Below are 17,611 nucleotides of genomic sequence, written 5' to 3' on the forward strand. Positions count from 1 at the left end.
TATCATCCCATGCAATGCTAACAAAAGTTTGGGGCACAATGGTCAATCTTTTCGTCATCACCAAGATAACCATAACTCAATTCTTTACTTCTTTTAAAGAAAGAAAAATATATGAAACATTTTTACTGACATTTATACTTTATAATTAATTCATTGTTGACAACTGATAACTACTCTATTAGTTAAATTAAAGGAAACCAACCTCACTCATTTTTGTCACGATCTTTTCCATCACTCCGCCAGAGTCTGAGCATACGTTTCCTTACAACTACTCTCTCTTGAGTCTTGTCAATGATTTATGATTTTGTATAATGCTACTTACTGTACAATTCTTATCTTGATTAGCTGTTGTATATTATTATTAATAATTTCCAAAACACCTTTGCATGTCAGCATGTGCCTCTCCCTGTGCATTACCATATCTTAACCACTTTTCTTGACTTCTATAGTATTGTATTTTAGAAGAACCTGACACCCCCACATAAACACACACACACACACACAGTTTACTCAGAATTTTTTTTATGGAGAAGCAGAGGAGTTTCTCCATCAAGCCCACAAGGCTATGGCTTTTCTCTTTCACCATCTCCTTTTCTGTAATATTTCTCATCTTCTTTTCCATTTGGGTCCTCAACCTTCCACTATCTACTCCTCAAGACCCCCATCTTCACTTCAACACTACTACTTCAGTCCCTTTGGATCTCAAACCCAACTTCAAGATTCAAACTTTGAGTTCTTTTCACACAAATTACTCAGCAACCCAAATCAAGAACTCAATTTTGGTGGGCACCCATTTCAGTAGAATTGAAAATGAGTCCCAAATTTCTAACATTTCAGCATCTGAAGGAATTTTGGAAAAGGAAAGTGAGCCTAAATCAGTCGCTTACGACATAAACAGTAACTCTACTGTCCTTTTTGGTGTGAAAAATTCAACCTTTTCTGGTAACCGCTCGACGAAATCTGAAACTGTTTCTGAGGTTCTTCAAATAGATAGTGCAAATAGAAGTACTAAGCAACAGCAGCAGCAAAATGTCTCTTTTCCTTTATTCAAGAAAATAGAAGGAGAAGCTTCTAGTGATATTGTGCTCAAGGTGGTGAATAATAAAAAAGTATGTGACATCACTAAAGGGAAGTGGGTATTTGATGAGAGCTACCCTTTGTACACAAATGCCTCATGTCCCTACATTGATGAGGGTTTTAGTTGTGAATCTAATGGAAGATTGGATAAGCATTATATGAAATGGAGGTGGCAACCTCAAGATTGTGACATTCCAGGGTAGGTAAAACAATAACAACTTTACTCTTTTGTCCCTTATTCATTGCTTAAAATGTACGCTTTCATTGTCTGTTCAAGATGTAGACTTGTCTAGTAAAGTGTAATAAGAAAGTTTGATAAATAAGTAATTGTTAGCTTGTAACTTTATGTCATAGGTTCAATGCTACTCAAATGCTGGAACTAATTAGAGGCAAAAGATTAGTGTTTGTTGGCGATTCTATTAACAGAAACCAATGGGAATCAATGATGTGCTTATTAATGGGAGCTATTGCAGACCCAAGAAAGGTTTATGAGACTCGTGGTCGGAGAATAACCAAAGAGAAGGGGAATTATTGTTTCAAATTTGTGGTAATCAATTCAAACTTCTTTTTTAATTTCCATTTTCTTACTTATGAATAACTGAATATGCAAAGGATCTTGTTTTGCTAGCTTCAAATTATTTTGGTGTCATTGTTGCAGGACTATCAATGTACAGTTGAATACTATGTAACTCATTTTTTGGTTCATGAGGGCAAGGCAAGGATAGGCAGCAAACGAGTGCAGACGCTGCGTATTGACACGGTTGACAAAAGTTCATCAAGATGGAGAGGGGCTGATATTCTGGTCTTTAACACCGCTCATTGGTGGAGTCACCATAAAACTAAAGCAGGGTAAGCCTTTTCAAGCATTATGCCTAGGGACTTTTGTTTCTTATATAATGGCTGGTCCGAGCTAGTTTGCGAACACTTCTATCAAGTACTTGCTACTTTCACTAGTACAAGTGTCAAATAACTCTATTTTCGGAGACATAGACAGGTATTTGAATTTTAGTTTCCCATCGTTTTCATCACTTCACTTACCCTAGTGACCTAGTCCATACTCCATACCTTTAGGTGCTTATTGCTTGGGACATTAAAGCTACTTCCACTTTAACATCTGCGAAACACTAATAGTAGGAATGTAATATGATCTTGGAGAAGTTTATTGTTGAAGTTCTTACTTTAATGATCGATAGGGAAATCTATTTGGATTTCGGTACTAATTGAGGCTAACAAGCAGATTTATAGTAATTTTTAACCGAAGAAGCCAACATTTAGATGCCAAAACGGGATCATTATTTTGTGATAGGATATAAAAAGTATTTGGCATAACCAGCTTTATACTATTGACTAGATAATGAGCTAGGTTTGTTTTTCATGTCATTTTTTTGTTATTAAGATGGAAATCAAGTTGCTGGTTATTCTTGTGTGTGGACAATGCTGGACAATGCTCTCGCCGGACATTCTGCATTGCCAAACCGTTTCACCTTTCTTGCTTTATGTACTGTCTTGCATTACACCACTGCACATCTAACTTTGTAGTGTCACAACAGGAAAAATTACTACCAGGAAAGGAATCAAGTTCATCCTCGTCTTGATGTTTCAACAGCTTTCGAAAAGGCCCTGACTACTTGGGCACAATGGGTAGATAGACATGTCAATCCAAGCAAAACACAAGTTTTCTTCCGAAGTTCTGCTCCTTCTCATTTCAGGTATGCCTTATTTTGCTTTGAACTAAGTATTGGCTTCAAATCTTGCATTGCTTATCATCCTCTTCTTAAATTTGATAGCGGGGGTCAGTGGAACACTGGTGGGCATTGCAGAGAAACTTCTCAACCTCTTCCTGAGACTTACAAAGGCGAATACCCGGAGAAGAATATGATAGTGGAACAAATCATAGGGAAGATGAAGACTCCAGTTACCTTTTTGAATATAACTGGTATGTCAGAGTATAGGATTGATGGTCATCCCTCTATATATGGAAGAAAACCGGGTAGCTCTTCGCGTGTTCAAGATTGTAGCCATTGGTGTCTTCCTGGGGTTCCAGACACCTGGAATGAAATATTGTATATGCATTTAGAAAGTAAAAGAAGAAAGAGTTTGACTAACTGAAATTTCCTTCTCAAATTTGTAAATTCTTTCATTTGTTCAACCTGTTTGCTCGGTTGCATATAACTGTGAAGTTCGGGTTTATCTTTTGTTTTGTTTTTTCCCCTCCTACATAGGCACAAAATGGGCTTAAGGCGAATCATGGAAAAAAAGAAAGGCACGATTATAGTCTAGAGGTATCGACAAGTCACGCATAATAGGCGTGAATTCAATTCTCATTGACATGTCCCCGTTCTCCTCTTTCCTTTTCCTAGTCATCTGTGTAATAGAAAGTTTCCTTTTTTCAGAAAGGTACTATATTCGCTATTTCATGCATTTCATTTTTTGGTTACAATAATAAGCAATGTAGAGGTAGATGCCAAACCCTACCTTCATGAAGTCTTGTCTTGAGTTTTGACCACCCTAACTAATTATAAGAGGGTTTCAAACCAAGGTTGGTCCTGAATAGAGTAAAAAATTCCACAAAAAAGAAAGAAACAAAATTGTCTACATAACCTATGTTATTACAAGACACATAAAAGTGTCCAACCCAAACAATTTATTTTATCTGTTCATGTGACTAATATATATATTTTACCTGTTCCTGTGACTATATATATTACATGTTTCTTTCTATATTTTCCACTTATTCATAGCTGGAGCCTTTCTCCACTTGTATATGTCTTATTAGCATAAGAATTAATATAACGGAAACCCCCAGAAAAAGAAAAAGAAATAAAGAAAAACTGTTACAATCGTCTATGGTCAAAGCACTGTATCCCTATATATAAGAGGCGTAGTACACCTTCCAGAAATGGTTATGTTACAACCATTGAGAAGGTCAAAACACTGTCTCAATGAGATTGGTGTTTCTTTGCTCGACCTTGAGGCGCTGGTGAATCATCTCTCTTTGTGCCCTCAGGTTTCCTAGCCCATATTGGTGCTTGATCAGGACCATAACGATAATCATAGAAAAGCTCATCACTAGCTTCAATACGTTCCTTTGCAAATATGCCGACTCGATGATCACCAGCAACCAGCATTACCTAAAAAGATGTCAAAATCAGCAAAGTCAAGAATTTTATTGAGCTCTAATACACTAGGATTATATGTACCTTTGCATAACAGTTCGGGTTTGATGAGTGATTGGCGAATTTCAGCTTGTCTCCCTTCCGATAAGCATCAAGGACATACTGCAATAAAAATAGGAGAGCACGAGATGACATGTTTAGTAAAGATCATAAAATTCTTTAACAAGTTAGCTTAAGATGTTTTAACCTGCTTTTCTCCGAAATGTCAATGGGACTTCTAGATTACAAGAAGGAGAAGAGACTTGTTAATTTGTTGAAAGGACTTGTCTAGTTTTTGAGCTCCAGCCCAGGATTAACTCAAAAGGAGTGTTTATTAGTTAGTTGCCATATGTTTTTGTATTTGATTGTTTCCTCGATTGATTAAATCAGGCATACAGGTAGAAGAATCCAAAATAACTGACTGACAAGTAAATCGAGAGGACATCACTGCTTAATAATTGAATATGATAGAATTGAAAATTGTAATGCCCCAAAATCATGACTGAAAATGAGTAACAACTTGGAACCAGAATTTCTAGATTGTGGAAATAAGAGCATACACCTGCTAGAGCATACAGCGCAGGATGAATGCTTGTTGAAGATTTGCTTCAGTTACTGTTGCATTTTTTTTTAGCATAATAAGTTAGCTTAGTTTTAGAATGAATCTATTTTTTTAATTCAAATTTCTGTTAGATTTTTTTAGGATTGATGAGATATTTCAGATTTTTTGAATTCTTGTTATGCAGATTTTTCTGCATATTATGCTCTCAAGTTGGCTATTTAAAGCCCTCTATGTTTAATAAAAAAGTAGAGACATTTTCAATCAATGTTTTTAATATTTTTGCTGCCCCATCCTTCTAAAAAACCAACAGTGGTATCAAGAGCTTCATTGGTCTTACGGGATCTTGAGTTCTTCCAAAGAACCATTTTCAAATCATTTTTAACCAATATTAATTTTGAAAACACATTTTGAAACATGGCAAGCAACAGTCTCTCTTTGAATGCCCCACAAACTTTCACTAGTGAAAACTATCAGATTTGGTCAGTGAAAATGAAATCATATCTTGAAGCCTATCATTTATGGAAAGTTGTAATGGAAGATAGACCATTACAATCACTCCCTGCATATCCTACTCTCGCCCAAATTAAAAACCATTCAGAAGAGAAAACCAGAAAATATAAAGTCAAAACTGTGATTCAAAATTCAATTGCGGATTCAATGTTTTCTAAAATTATTGAATGTGAGACAACAAAAGAAGCTTGGGAAAAGCTTAAAAAGGAGTACCAAGGAAGTGATCGAGTCAGACAAATGCAGATTTTTAAATTTGAAAAGGGATTTGAATCTCTTAGGATGCAAGAAGATGAGACTATCACTAGGTATTCTGATAGGTTGCTTGGCGAGGATTTCAAAGATGACAGAATAGTTGAAAAAATTCTTGTAACGGCTCCAGAGAGATTCGAGTCCAAAATTTCCCCTCTAGAAGAGTCTAAAGATCTCCCTACTATCTCTGTTGCAGAATTAATAAGTGCTCTCCAAGCATAAGAACAAAGAAGAGCATTTAGACATGAAATAGTTACCGAAGGTGCTTTTTATGCACAAAACAAAAATGAAAAGGTCAATTATCCTCTTTGCAAATACTGCAAAAAGAAAACACACCTAGAAAAATTTTGTTGGTGGAAACATGATGCAATATGTGGTATTTGCAAACAAACAGGCCATGTTACAAAAGTGTGCAAGTTTAAAGACGCTCAACACAATCCTCAAGCACAAACAGCACAAGCAGTAATTGAGGAGGAGCAATTATTATAGAGCAACTGAAGCAAAGGAGTGTTAAAGATTTGCTTCAGTTACTGTTGCATTTTTTTAGCATAATAAGTTAGCTTAGTTTTAGGATGAATCTACTTTTTTGAATTAAAATTTCTGTTAGATTTTTTAGGTTTGTTGAGATATTTCAGATTTTTTGAATTCTTGTTATGCAGATTTTTCTGCATATTATGCTCTCAAGTTGGCTATTTAAAGACCTCTATGTTTAATAAAAAAAGTAGAGACATTTTCAATAAAGACGGGAGCACGAACGAGGTAGCTTATGCTTTTTTTCATCCTCACTACCTGGTTTAACCCCAATACATTTTGTATGCATATACTAGAATAGCATGATAAAAATCAAAGATTATGTCCAATTTGAAGCGATCTCAATTGATTCCTGTGAAAAGTTTCATTAACGCGGAATTCGTGTCGAGTAGACCTTGTTGTTGTGAGAATTCCTTTGTCCGTGTCAACAAACAATTCGAAATACCTCGACTGTCGGCATCTTTTCCTACTTCTAACTGTATATTTTTAATATTTTTGCTGCCCCATCCTTTTAAAAAACCAACAATGCTCCTAAGATTCAGATTTTGCAACACAAGGGAATATTAGATTCTCTCAAACAATTAGCAGTGCTCACCTGATCGTTCAAGTCGAAAAGGAAGGACGAATTTGCACGATCATATATTTTCCCCCGTTTATCTGCTTCTCGATGAGAAATTAATTCACCAGTATATTCTCCCAGGTAATCGTTTTTGTTAACAGGATTCTAGGTACAAAAATGAGAAAGATTAAACAAATTAGTTAATTAGTTTATTAATACTTTATAGTACTAGCTTACGCAGCAAGTGTATCGCACAGGAATATGGCTACCTTCAGAAAGGCTCCCCATCCAGCAACTTCAGATTTTGATAGCAAAATCTGTTGGAAATGAGGCAAAGGACAGATTGAGAAAAGGAGAAAATGAAAAACAAAGTTTCATAATAGAAGTGACTGAAATCCCTAAAATGGCCTGACCCTTTGCTGCTGCCTCAGGAGGAGCCTCATGTTACCACATTGACCTTCTCCTCGTCGAGGAGGTTCACCCAATGACCCATCACCACAGCTGCAAAGTGTGCATCAATATTTCAAGAAGAAATACATGAGGGAATTCAGAGGCTACAGCTTAGCTTTCAACTACATAACTATTTGAAATCAACATGAAAACAAGCACTTCAGCCTTGTGATGCTTCTCTAACAATAAATTGCCTAAAACTTCGCAACACGAAAAAATAAAGTCTATTAAAGATGCACAAGAGATTGGAGGAATTATAGTTCTTGACCCCTTAGCATTGCAGGCCATTGAGATGAAACATCCATAAAGTTGCATAACCATAGATATCATTCTCTGTTAGCAAATAAATTGGAAAGACAAGAAAATAGAGACCTCCCTTATTCTTACTTTTCTTACGGAAGGTCCTCGGGAGTGGGGGGTTTGAAGAGAGAAAGAAGGTTTTTCATAAGATGATCGGTCAAATAATTCACAAGAGTACCTAGTTTTGGATGAATTGATCACTGATGGTGTCACAACAGTTCCTAGACGTTAAAGTTCGTGATAGTAAATATTAAACAAATTCAACCAGGGGAGTTGTCAAAAAGGTTTTGTAGTAGAAGTATCACCATGTACTAGAGACACTTCGGGAAACTAAAACCACAATGAATAGGTTCGAGGTTTTATCTACTTACACGTATAGGTTCGAGTAGTGTGTTATCCACTTTCAACTACAATTCTCAAAATCTTGATTATCCATTGCAATATCAAACTGATTAGTGTAAATCATCAGCCTTTATGATGAGGCACTAAAGGTATCTATAATGACGTGTGTTAAGCCCAATATTATTACCTAACCCAACAATTGCGGCAAACATCTGGATCACATTCACGTCCAGCAGCAAAACATGGACATTGTCTGCTTCTGCATTGACTCTTCGCACAGTGGCATCCACGGAAACGATTTTTACAGCTTTTTGAGCAGCTGAAATGGAAGAAGAGATATGAGAGATAATGAGTTCCTGAAATTATAATGTAAAGTGAACAAACGCTGAGCAAGCATTAAGTTAAACGACTGTTCCAACAACGAACGAAGTGAAGGACATCAAGCTGCAGTCTTCCACACAACAATTAATGCAATTGAGGACATAACTGTTCTAGTTTATCAAGCTGAAGTTCAATTTATGGTAAATGCAACAAAAAGTTGATGCAATACACCCACTTTCAACTGTAGGGAGCACGAATTATTCATTCGTAACATCAAGCAGAACCACCCATGCATCCAGGAAGAGGGGAGGGATGCAAGAGCGCAAGCTTTACAGGAGGGCAAAAAGTTAGTTAAAACAAACAAAAAAAAGAAAAAAAAGGTAGACTACAGAAGCATCTGACTTAACAGGTCAGAGACAAATCCTTGTTTGATAAATTCAAAAGCTTAACATACCCACAGTACTTTTCACAGCAAGTACCGTTCTGTAAACAAGGACAATGCTTTCCACAAACAGGCTGGCATCCACATGGATTATATTGTATACAGGATTGATTCTTTCCATCTGCAATACGTCTCCACATTGAGGGATGCCCAGCAGACTTTGAGGAATATTTGAGCTTCCGTGTTCTACCTCTTCTACGAAGAAAACGTGATTTTGTTGGCATATCTGGCTCCTAAATATCCAAATACATCAAATTAGATGGATATATACCATGAAGGAAGTGATTCAAACTAAACTTAGGAAGGTAGAATGCTAACAAAGGTAAAATAAGCTGCTTGAGCCTTTTCGATTCCAACAGCAGCCTATACAGAAGTATGTTCCCACTTATAGCATGAGAAATTCAAGAGAAATAATATTCTCATATATGCATCAATTTTCAAAGAAGAAGATCCTAGTTTCTCAACATCCTAAATGAACTTGTGCATCATTCTGCGCTTCAAAAATGAACTAGAAGTAACGATTCTTCCTTCTGCACGTGAAAATATCTTACACTGGCTAGAGAAATGCCATTTTTTTTACAGCCAAAAGCTACCCCATTCCTATAAAATATTAAAAGAGGGTACAGAGTGTTAGAAAGTAGAACTGCCTGCTGCTCCAGATATTTATAACAGTTAATAAGCTTATAAACACCAAAAGATCCATGGCGCCTTTTTTTTCTCATTGCAAAGCTGATAGCCTGGACCAGTCTGTTCAGACTACTTGGTCCAAATTAAAGACTGGAATTACAAGTCTGTCCTCTGGTCAAGTACTTTACCTCTACATATATTTGAACAAAAATAAGTAGAGTATGCTTGTGGTACTCGTCTTGTTGTTGCTAAGATGATACAGTGCTAGACTATACGACATGTACTAAATAATACTCCCTCCGTTCCAATTTATGTGAACCTGTTTGACTGGGCACTAAGTTTAAGAAAAAATGGAGATTTTTGGAATTTGTGGTCCTAAACAAGTCAAAAAGGGGTCCAGAGTATTTGTGGGGTTATAAAAGCTTCTCATTAATGGTAGAATTGGAAGTTTATGCTAAATTGTTTCCAAATTTAGAAAGGAGTCATTCTTTTTAGAACGGACCAAAAAGGAAATAGGTTCACATATATTGGAACGGAGGGAGTATATGAATTAGATTTAAATTTATTTTTAAATAATTAAGTAGATTATGAAGTGGGAGTAAAGAGCGCATGTATTATAATTTATCGCACTAAAATATGGATATGGACTTCAAAGCAATGTAATATCTGGCTTCGCAATTGGATTAACTTTTTAAAATTATCCTTGGATTTAAGTTCATCATGTTGTAGGGAAAACTTTTTCCATTTTTGGATTTAAAGAAAAGACTAACAATCCAGTTAACAATATCCACTTCTCCTTGGATTGGAAAATATCAGCATACACGAGTGTTGCTAAGAATACAAACAAACAGTCCCAAACACCCAATTATTAAATAGAGGAATGCTGTGTTCCCAAATCTGTGTACCACAAAAACTTCTTAGTCTTTTCAAAGTCTAAGGAATATGAAAATTCATGTATTACCATCTTTGGGACAAAGCATCAAGAAAATAGTTAGGCACAACGAAAAGAGCACAAACCATGTAATCCATGTCGGTTTTCCCATTATTCTCTGAAAACAAGCCTGCAGAGCCTCCACGTCGCGCTGCTGCTCCATCATCCATGTAGGAGGATACCTCCAAACAAGTTTTCAAGCCAGGAAGTAAGTTCCTAGCAATGAGGCAACTGCAATGCATGAAATATTATTAGAGCTGGCCTATTGACATGACAATCTGATTCGAGTATATCACTTGACCAAAAAGAATCTGTTACCAACACGTAATCCACTCCATGTTACTCAACAAGCATGACCCCCCGGGGGGGGGGGGGTAGAATATGATTTGCAGAAAAAGAAAGGAAGATTTCTCAACATAGAGGGGCTAAATGTGCTAAAATATGGTGCAGCATTTATCCAGGTGCTTCCTTTTCTCGTAACAGGGCAAAAAAGAAGGAAAGGTCTCTGAAAGCCTAGCAAAAAGATGAATGTCCCCTAGTTTCACTTTTCTGATTGACTGATTTATTGATACTGAGGAAAATTCAGCAACTAATCTTGGCATAAAAAGAAACGACAACAACTTTGACTAGCTAACATATGGTGTTTTATACAATGGAATATCATAATTAAAGTGACAGCTAAAAAAATCTCCTTGAGTTCAACGCTGCCTCGTTTCTCACAATAATACAAGTGAAAAGACTTCAAAAACCATCTAATTACTTGGTCACCTTCAAACTGTTTATTGCCTGAGAGATATCAACAGTACTTCTGTAAAATATAATTCAACATAACATGATGTTCCCAGAAAATGTAGTACAGCTAAAGCCATTTCCTGTACCTAGCCCACCGACCAACTCAGTTTTTTTTCTAAACTTACAACTATCCTCAATTGCCCATGGTTTCTCACTAGGACATGTGAAACCATAATGCTTAATCGGCATAATGCTGGCTCCCAAATATGGTGCCAGATGGTACAAGAGTTGTCACTTGGAATATGATATGCGCTGCCTGTAGAACTATATGAAAGACCTCCATCTGAAATTATTAGAAGCAACTATAAAATTGAAGAAAAATGAGGATTGGTTATTGGAAGCCCCAGGAAAGGATTGTTTGAAATTGGTGGGAGACACAAAAACAAGAGCAGCATATACACATATGGAAATCCTTTTACTGAGCACAACGAATGTGGTGGAGCTTTGGATCTTAAGACCAATTTCCCAGATGCCGGCTTGCAACCCTAGTGTCTGTAGTCAGAGGAGATCGGCAGACAGTTTCTATTTTGAATCTGACCTATCCTTTGCATGTGGAGGAAATAGATTGCATGGGGTTGTAAAGTTTAGGATATGTTACTACTGACCTGAGTACTCCCAAATTTACCAAGTGACATGTGAAGACTCAGAAAGACTCCTTTTGTTTTTACCATCTAACCTCTCACTCTTCAGTCTGTGGTCAACAAGAAACAACTACCTTACCAGATGATATTGAAATGGAAAGCAAAAACCTAGTGTAACAATTCACTTGGACACGAATTTCTTACTACTGATGACATCATCCTATTCTAATGTACAATAATTGTAATTCTTTTATTGAGAAAAAGCCAAAATTAACTAAAATGCCATACCTTTTTCTCCCAAAAATCTCTATCCCCTTCGAGTACAGTTCTTTCTCTAGGGGTCTCCATTCTGGTATATTTTTCATGTACGATGCTTGCTTCACAGTTTCCATTTTAGCGTCTTCTCCTTCATTCCTGACATTGTCCCCACCCTTATGCAAATAAGCACCATTATTATTGCCAGACTGATCTGGTGCTTGTGACTGTGGTACATAATCTTTGGTGATAATAGACATTTCATTGCTGTCATATCCATCTTCTGCTGTCACACTAACAGCAGTAGGGAGTGATAATTTCCTTCTCTTACAAGACGAATCTTGTTGGTCATCTGGAACTAGATCTGACTTCTCTAAAGTTGCATATATCGAATCTGATGCTCCATGCTTCATTTTGCTATCAGTGTGCTCCTCTGTTGTGACAATGAGACATGCACAAGTTGAACCATCAGCAGGTAACTTTAAATGTTATAGTCGAGACAAGAAAAGATCAGCAAAAGTGATCTGTCATCAAAAGTGTGTGAATCTCATTGTCACCTCGATCTCCAGCTCTTTTAGTGGCCACAGTAGTACCTCCCACTTCTGAAGTGGTCCTTTCGGACCATTGCTGTGGATCTGCAGTTGAATATTTAATCTGGTTTGTCACACCTTTTACCTAAAAGAGCAAAATGAATTTGTCCCAAATAAAAAGGTGAAAGTGAGTGAAAAAGTAAGAGGGGTAAAAAGGGGAAGAGCAAATTAGCAAATGAGAATGACAGCCAGTAGCAGCGGCAAGTGTTACGAAAAGAACTGATTATGGTAATAGAAAGGAAAAAAATCAAAATAAAAATGGCTGTTAAAAGCCTATAAAAGATGTATGTTTAAGAGCACTAACTCCACAGATAGTAAACAAAGTAGTAAAATCACTTGGCATTCTACAATCAGCCCAAAGCTAGCAAACCAGCTAACACAAAAGTTATATGTTAAGAGCAGAGATGCCGAGGTACTTATCGAAAAGGCAAAGCTGCTTAGGAACTAACACCATAAATATTCCGAAAATCTCAAGAACAAGAGTTATCTTAATAAAAACCAAGTCAATGACACGCTAAGGGGTATTCCGAACTTAAAAAAGTATGACCTCCTCGCTTATATATAAATATTTAAAAATTACCTTAAGATAACACTGGTCACTGCAAGGTTTTACGTCATCTTCAGAATCAGATGAATAGGGCTGTTTTTCACTCTACCAAATGAAAGACTCTTTCAGATTTTCATATACAAATTCAATAGAAAAAGCTGAACAAGCAATTATACTTACAGCATCAATAAAAATTTGTGAACAACCATGCAGACGGCAGTCAAACACCTGTTTTAGTCCAAGGAACCAAATAAAAACACATTTAGCTTCTGTACCAGTTAAAAAAGAACAAATTTCAATCGCATACCAGACAGCGGCGACAGAAGAGGTTATCAAAAGAATCTAAAGCAGCAGTAAGGCTTTTGTCCAGAAATATGTTCCCTCCAAGTCCACTTTTCCCAGAATCTTTCAAGCTTTTGCCGTCTGTATTTTGATGATTTTCCACAAGCAGATTACAGTGTTCCTAATAAACGAACAAACAAACACAAACAAGATTATATACAAAATGGTTCCACAGATAGCCACTAACAAGATAACCATGAAATATCGAGATACATGCCTCAACATGTGAGCACATCAAACACGCATAAACATGGTAACGAAAACATGTAATAAGTTCATTACCCAATTACAGCACCAACTCAGTTTACCAGGATTTCAGAAGAGGTGCCTCCAACATAATGGGTCAAGATGTCCAGAACTTCTTCGTTAAGCCCAAACTCCTGAGAAACCATCCTACAAAAATCCCAAAATTTGAATATAAGATGTCCCTGGAGACATCAAAAAGAAGTAAACTGACAAACACTGCAAAATGCATTTTCTGTCTGAAATCTGCAGGCTGCAGCTATACCCTTTCTGTTCGGGGAGCTACTAGCATGAGTGCTAGCAACTCCCTCCAGCTGGCTAAATGTAGGAATTCTAGTTCAACTGAGGATGCTCAGCAGCCTACACAAACATTAACTATTCTATCCAAGGAAAAGAAGCAGGCAATAAGCCCAGGCTACTGCGGTACTGGGGAAAGGACAGGATGACAAATCATCCTTCAATTTAACTACTTAGAACAGTTAAATCATACTTCCTTCATACCAAAAAGAGAGATTAGTCTGGAGTATGAGAGTTAAAGCATCTAATTTTCAGCGTGAATCTAAACATTGATTTCTTTATTGAAATAAAACCAGATACTTAGAGACTACTAACAGAGATACAGATCACAATGTTTTCTTATTAAAGTATTTCAAAAATGTCTGAGAAATTAGTAGTTTAAATTGTCCTGATAGTAATAATGTTGTTAAAAATGGGATAGCGGGAGTATTTTTCTTTACCCATATGAGCTATGAGTCTCTGAGTAAAATTTATCATCCCTTCACTTAACAGAGCTAAAAATCAAGGAAATAAATAGACAAATAAAACAGAATAAGAACTGAGATACAAGGAAAAATTGTGCTGTGCATCTGTATTATCTAGGAAAGCAACAAGATAACTCTTCAAATTCTAGCGAGAGGAAATTTAAAATTAAAAAGAAAATGGGAAAGAGGATCTGGGGATAAACTCCCAGTTGCAGAATTTTTGTACAAACCTTCCCTAAGTAAGCACTAAGCAGTAAGTGAACAACACTGGTAGAGATAAATAAACTACATCAATTCCAACTTTTCAAATCAGTCTATAGTCAGTTTTTCTCTTTGACACTGAAGCAAAAATCTGCTAAAATAAATGAAAACGGCAAAGTGTGAACGTTTATGAAGCTATAGTACATACTGTATCATCTGAACTCACCACAGAATTTTGTCCTCCCCCTCAGAGAAATTACGTTTCTCTTCCTCTGGCTCTGCAATGTCTTCCTCGCTGTCACTGCAGATTAGCGCCTCGCTACCATGCTGGTCATAATATATCCGCCTTCTCCCAGCTACTGATTGGTCTTCAGCCATTCTTTGATTTCTGTGCTTTTTCAAGAAGACTTGAGAACAAAGAGCAAATAAAATCCTCATTTTGAATAAGAAGAAAGTATAATCATGGTCACAGGCAAGTCTAAAGCTGCAACTATTGGCCTTAACAAAAAACTCAACTAAAGAACAGTGGAAAAAGCATGATGAACAAGATTAGCTTCAAAGCATGAAAATGGATGAATGATATTACTGAAAAATAGTTTCCTTCCAATTTTCTCCAATCTATTAAATTGTGGAGCTGCTTTAAGACTTCAGAGTGGGACTGCAGCTGTTGATGGTAAATTATCACCAAAATAGATGCTAAACGAAAAAAAATCCATGACTAAGGTCAAATGCTCTATCTCAAGCTTGTTGTGGAAGTGTTGTGTCAAAAGAAGAAAAAAAAAGAAAAAGATACAAATTCAGATATGCTTCTAATTCAGCCTTATAGCGGAACAGTAGATTTCAGGTTCACGATATAAAAAAGGCTATCTAATGTAGCTGATATCTCAAAGATCTATCAGCAGCTCTCATGTCACTTGCTTCACCACTGTTTCCAAAAACTGAAAATGTTATTTTTTTAGAATTTCTTTCCTAAGTGTCCTCTTCTATGTACTTGTTTCTACAGTATTGGACTTGATATAACTATGATTATCACATACCTGTCTAAAAAGATCCAAGTGGTATATGGTGGAATCTTCTCAACAAAGGGAAGCTTGGCAGTTGTTGAAGATACAACTTCCTCTCCATTAGCATAGTCCCTGTCTTCTGATCCTTGAAGAAGTCCACCAACTTTGCAGCGTGGATTTGCTATTCTTAAAGAAAGCATTTTGCCAGTCCCAGAGTTCTTCATAGTATCACTCCTTGACGTGGCCAATAAAAGAAGTTCAGAAACATGATTTTCTAGCTTCCTTTTGTTTTCTTCATGTTTGTCCTACACAGAAACAAGCATGGTCAGACAATCTTTTCTCTTTCTTTTAATTATGGTGTGGGAGTTCCAAAACCACAACTCATGCTGTGATCATCAAATAAAAAGAACAATTTAAGCAATTAGTAGAGGGAAATTCATATGACATAGTTCAGGCACAGTAGCTCAATGAGAACAAGGAAAGTTGATGTTTCCTTTTATTGGGTCACATAACCTTCTTCGTGTTCTTCATTTCAAGTACAGTTACTTTATTGATATTTTGTTTCTCAAGTACCAAATATTATGCACCTTTGTATACCAAAGCCATCTTTTGACCATCCTATACAACTTTTTTTCCATCCTAACAGGGATATATTTGGTGTATCAAATTCCGGAAACAATTCGTTATCTGACTCGATTCTAGGAATATGAATCGATCATCTCCTCTTTAATCATAAAAAAAACAGCCTTTATGTAATTTCCCTCATACATATGCATACATACATATATATACAGCCTTTATGTAATTTCCCTCAGACATATGCATACATATATATATGTGTGGATATATACACATCAACAAACTGACAGCGCGTACATTCAATTTTCCACTTTAAAATTTTGAAACTTCCACTCAAAAGTCTTCCAATTGGTAATCACAAAATAGAAATTAGTCACTAATTGCTTTGCTCACAGAAGAATTAAAAACAAAGATCTTCAGAAAATAAAAATTCACTTGAGTGCAAACACTATTAAACAAAAAGAGAAAGAGATGAAAAGTATCAGCGAAATGCACAAGCCGATTTGTGTGCTTGCTACAATATCAGTTCAGTGTTGAATACACAATAGTCTAGAAAATAGAAGAATGCAATAGAACAAGTACCCTAACTGAAAGAACTCTGTCTGCCTGAATTTGCCTTTTCAGCTGATTGATTCTGTACGTTAGAGACGCCAAAGAATCTCTTTCACGTTCTCCATAGGACTTCTGTCAATTTAGAAAGATAAAGTTTTCATCCATTGCCTGATTATATAGCTAAAAAGAAACACAAACAAATACTCATCTAAAATTGATTGAATAAAGAAAAGTTCAGACCTCATTAAATTACCTAAAATAGGCCCAAATTATTTGATCACATCAAAATAACAATAAGGGGTGCAAACGAGAAAAACTCATAGCCCATGATTTCACTCAACAAGGTGAGGGCAATAGATCATTAGCTAGAAAAAAGTAATTTTCAAATTCAATTGTAAAATTAAAGCAATTAGACATAGTTGTAAAGCACACTACTTTAGAAAAGACCAACAAACAAGAACACGTGATTTTTTTTTAAAACTATGTCCTTACTCTTTCCCCTGTTTTCTCATCAATTGGAGTAAGGAAAATTTACAAGAAAAAGCATGTTTTACTTCAATAAATTTTATAGTTTTCCAAGAATTTCAAATACCCCAGGAGAAAAGATCGATAAACAAGATGATCGGAGGAGAAGGGGGTGCAAATAGGAGACTTATATGATGAACTGACAAGAACTTAATTAACTTAAAACCAATTCAACTCAGAATCAAAAGGGGCATAAAAGGGACTGACAGTGGGGATGGCGGCAGATTCAGCGGACATAGAGGTGGAGGAGATCATGAACAAGTGTTGTGTGTAGATATTTCAGAAACAACGTTAACATTAGGAAAGTGGAAGTACTGTATTATTTTTATTTGAAGAAGAATTAAGGAAGAGTAGAGTAGCCAAGTGAGAGGAGACTTACGTAAGTTAAAACCCGAAGATAATACGTAAGTTAAATAATAAACCTTGGGTAAGAAAATAGAGTAACTTATGAACGGTAAAAACATATCTTGGAAAGCTAGCAAATAATTGGAATTAGTGTAATTATTAATTGTAATTACGTTGACTTGTTTGTTTGTCACAATATAATTATAATGTAATTACAAGTGTATTGTTTGGTTACACA

The 17,611-nt window shown here is 36.1% G+C and overlaps 2 protein-coding genes across 4 annotated transcripts; one reads left to right on the plus strand and one right to left on the minus strand.

Annotated features, from left to right (window-relative positions):
• The first annotated feature begins 184 nt into the window (after positions 1–184).
• LOC107769802 (protein trichome birefringence-like 6) lies at positions 185–3,477 on the plus strand. Its single transcript, XM_016589060.2, has 5 exons — positions 185–1,276; positions 1,432–1,624; positions 1,736–1,926; positions 2,628–2,786; positions 2,865–3,477. The coding sequence occupies exons 1-5, from the start codon at positions 525–527 to the stop codon at positions 3,184–3,186; spliced, it is 1,617 nt and encodes a 538-aa protein (XP_016444546.1). The 5' UTR covers positions 185–524; the 3' UTR covers positions 3,187–3,477.
• Positions 3,478–3,620: 143 nt separating this feature from the next.
• On the minus strand, positions 3,621–17,405 carry LOC107769800 (histone-lysine N-methyltransferase EZA1-like). Of its 3 annotated transcripts, none has more exons than XM_016589058.2 (18): positions 17,236–17,405; positions 16,534–16,635; positions 15,406–15,677; positions 14,595–14,775; positions 13,472–13,556; positions 13,129–13,284; positions 13,002–13,049; positions 12,855–12,926; positions 12,242–12,359; positions 11,718–12,117; positions 10,143–10,287; positions 8,511–8,731; positions 7,923–8,054; positions 7,057–7,144; positions 6,913–6,960; positions 6,680–6,808; positions 4,278–4,355; positions 3,621–4,208 (listed from the first exon to the last, which is right to left on the minus strand). In XM_016589058.2, the coding sequence occupies exons 4-18, from the start codon at positions 14,744–14,746 to the stop codon at positions 4,017–4,019; spliced, it is 2,064 nt and encodes a 687-aa protein (XP_016444544.1). In that variant the 5' UTR covers positions 14,747–14,775; positions 15,406–15,677; positions 16,534–16,635; positions 17,236–17,405; the 3' UTR covers positions 3,621–4,016. The 3 variants fall into 3 exon arrangements, with proteins under 3 accessions (XP_016444544.1, XP_016444540.1, XP_016444542.1); XM_016589054.2 differs by having other exon boundaries at positions 14,595–14,756; positions 17,236–17,404; XM_016589056.2 differs by having other exon boundaries at positions 14,595–14,756; positions 16,540–16,635; positions 17,236–17,392.
• Positions 17,406–17,611: the final 206 nt, after the last annotated feature.

Source organism: Nicotiana tabacum, chromosome 19 (assembly GCF_000715075.1).
Source record: "Nicotiana tabacum cultivar K326 chromosome 19, ASM71507v2, whole genome shotgun sequence".
NCBI classification, from domain to species: domain Eukaryota; kingdom Viridiplantae; phylum Streptophyta; class Magnoliopsida; order Solanales; family Solanaceae; genus Nicotiana; species Nicotiana tabacum.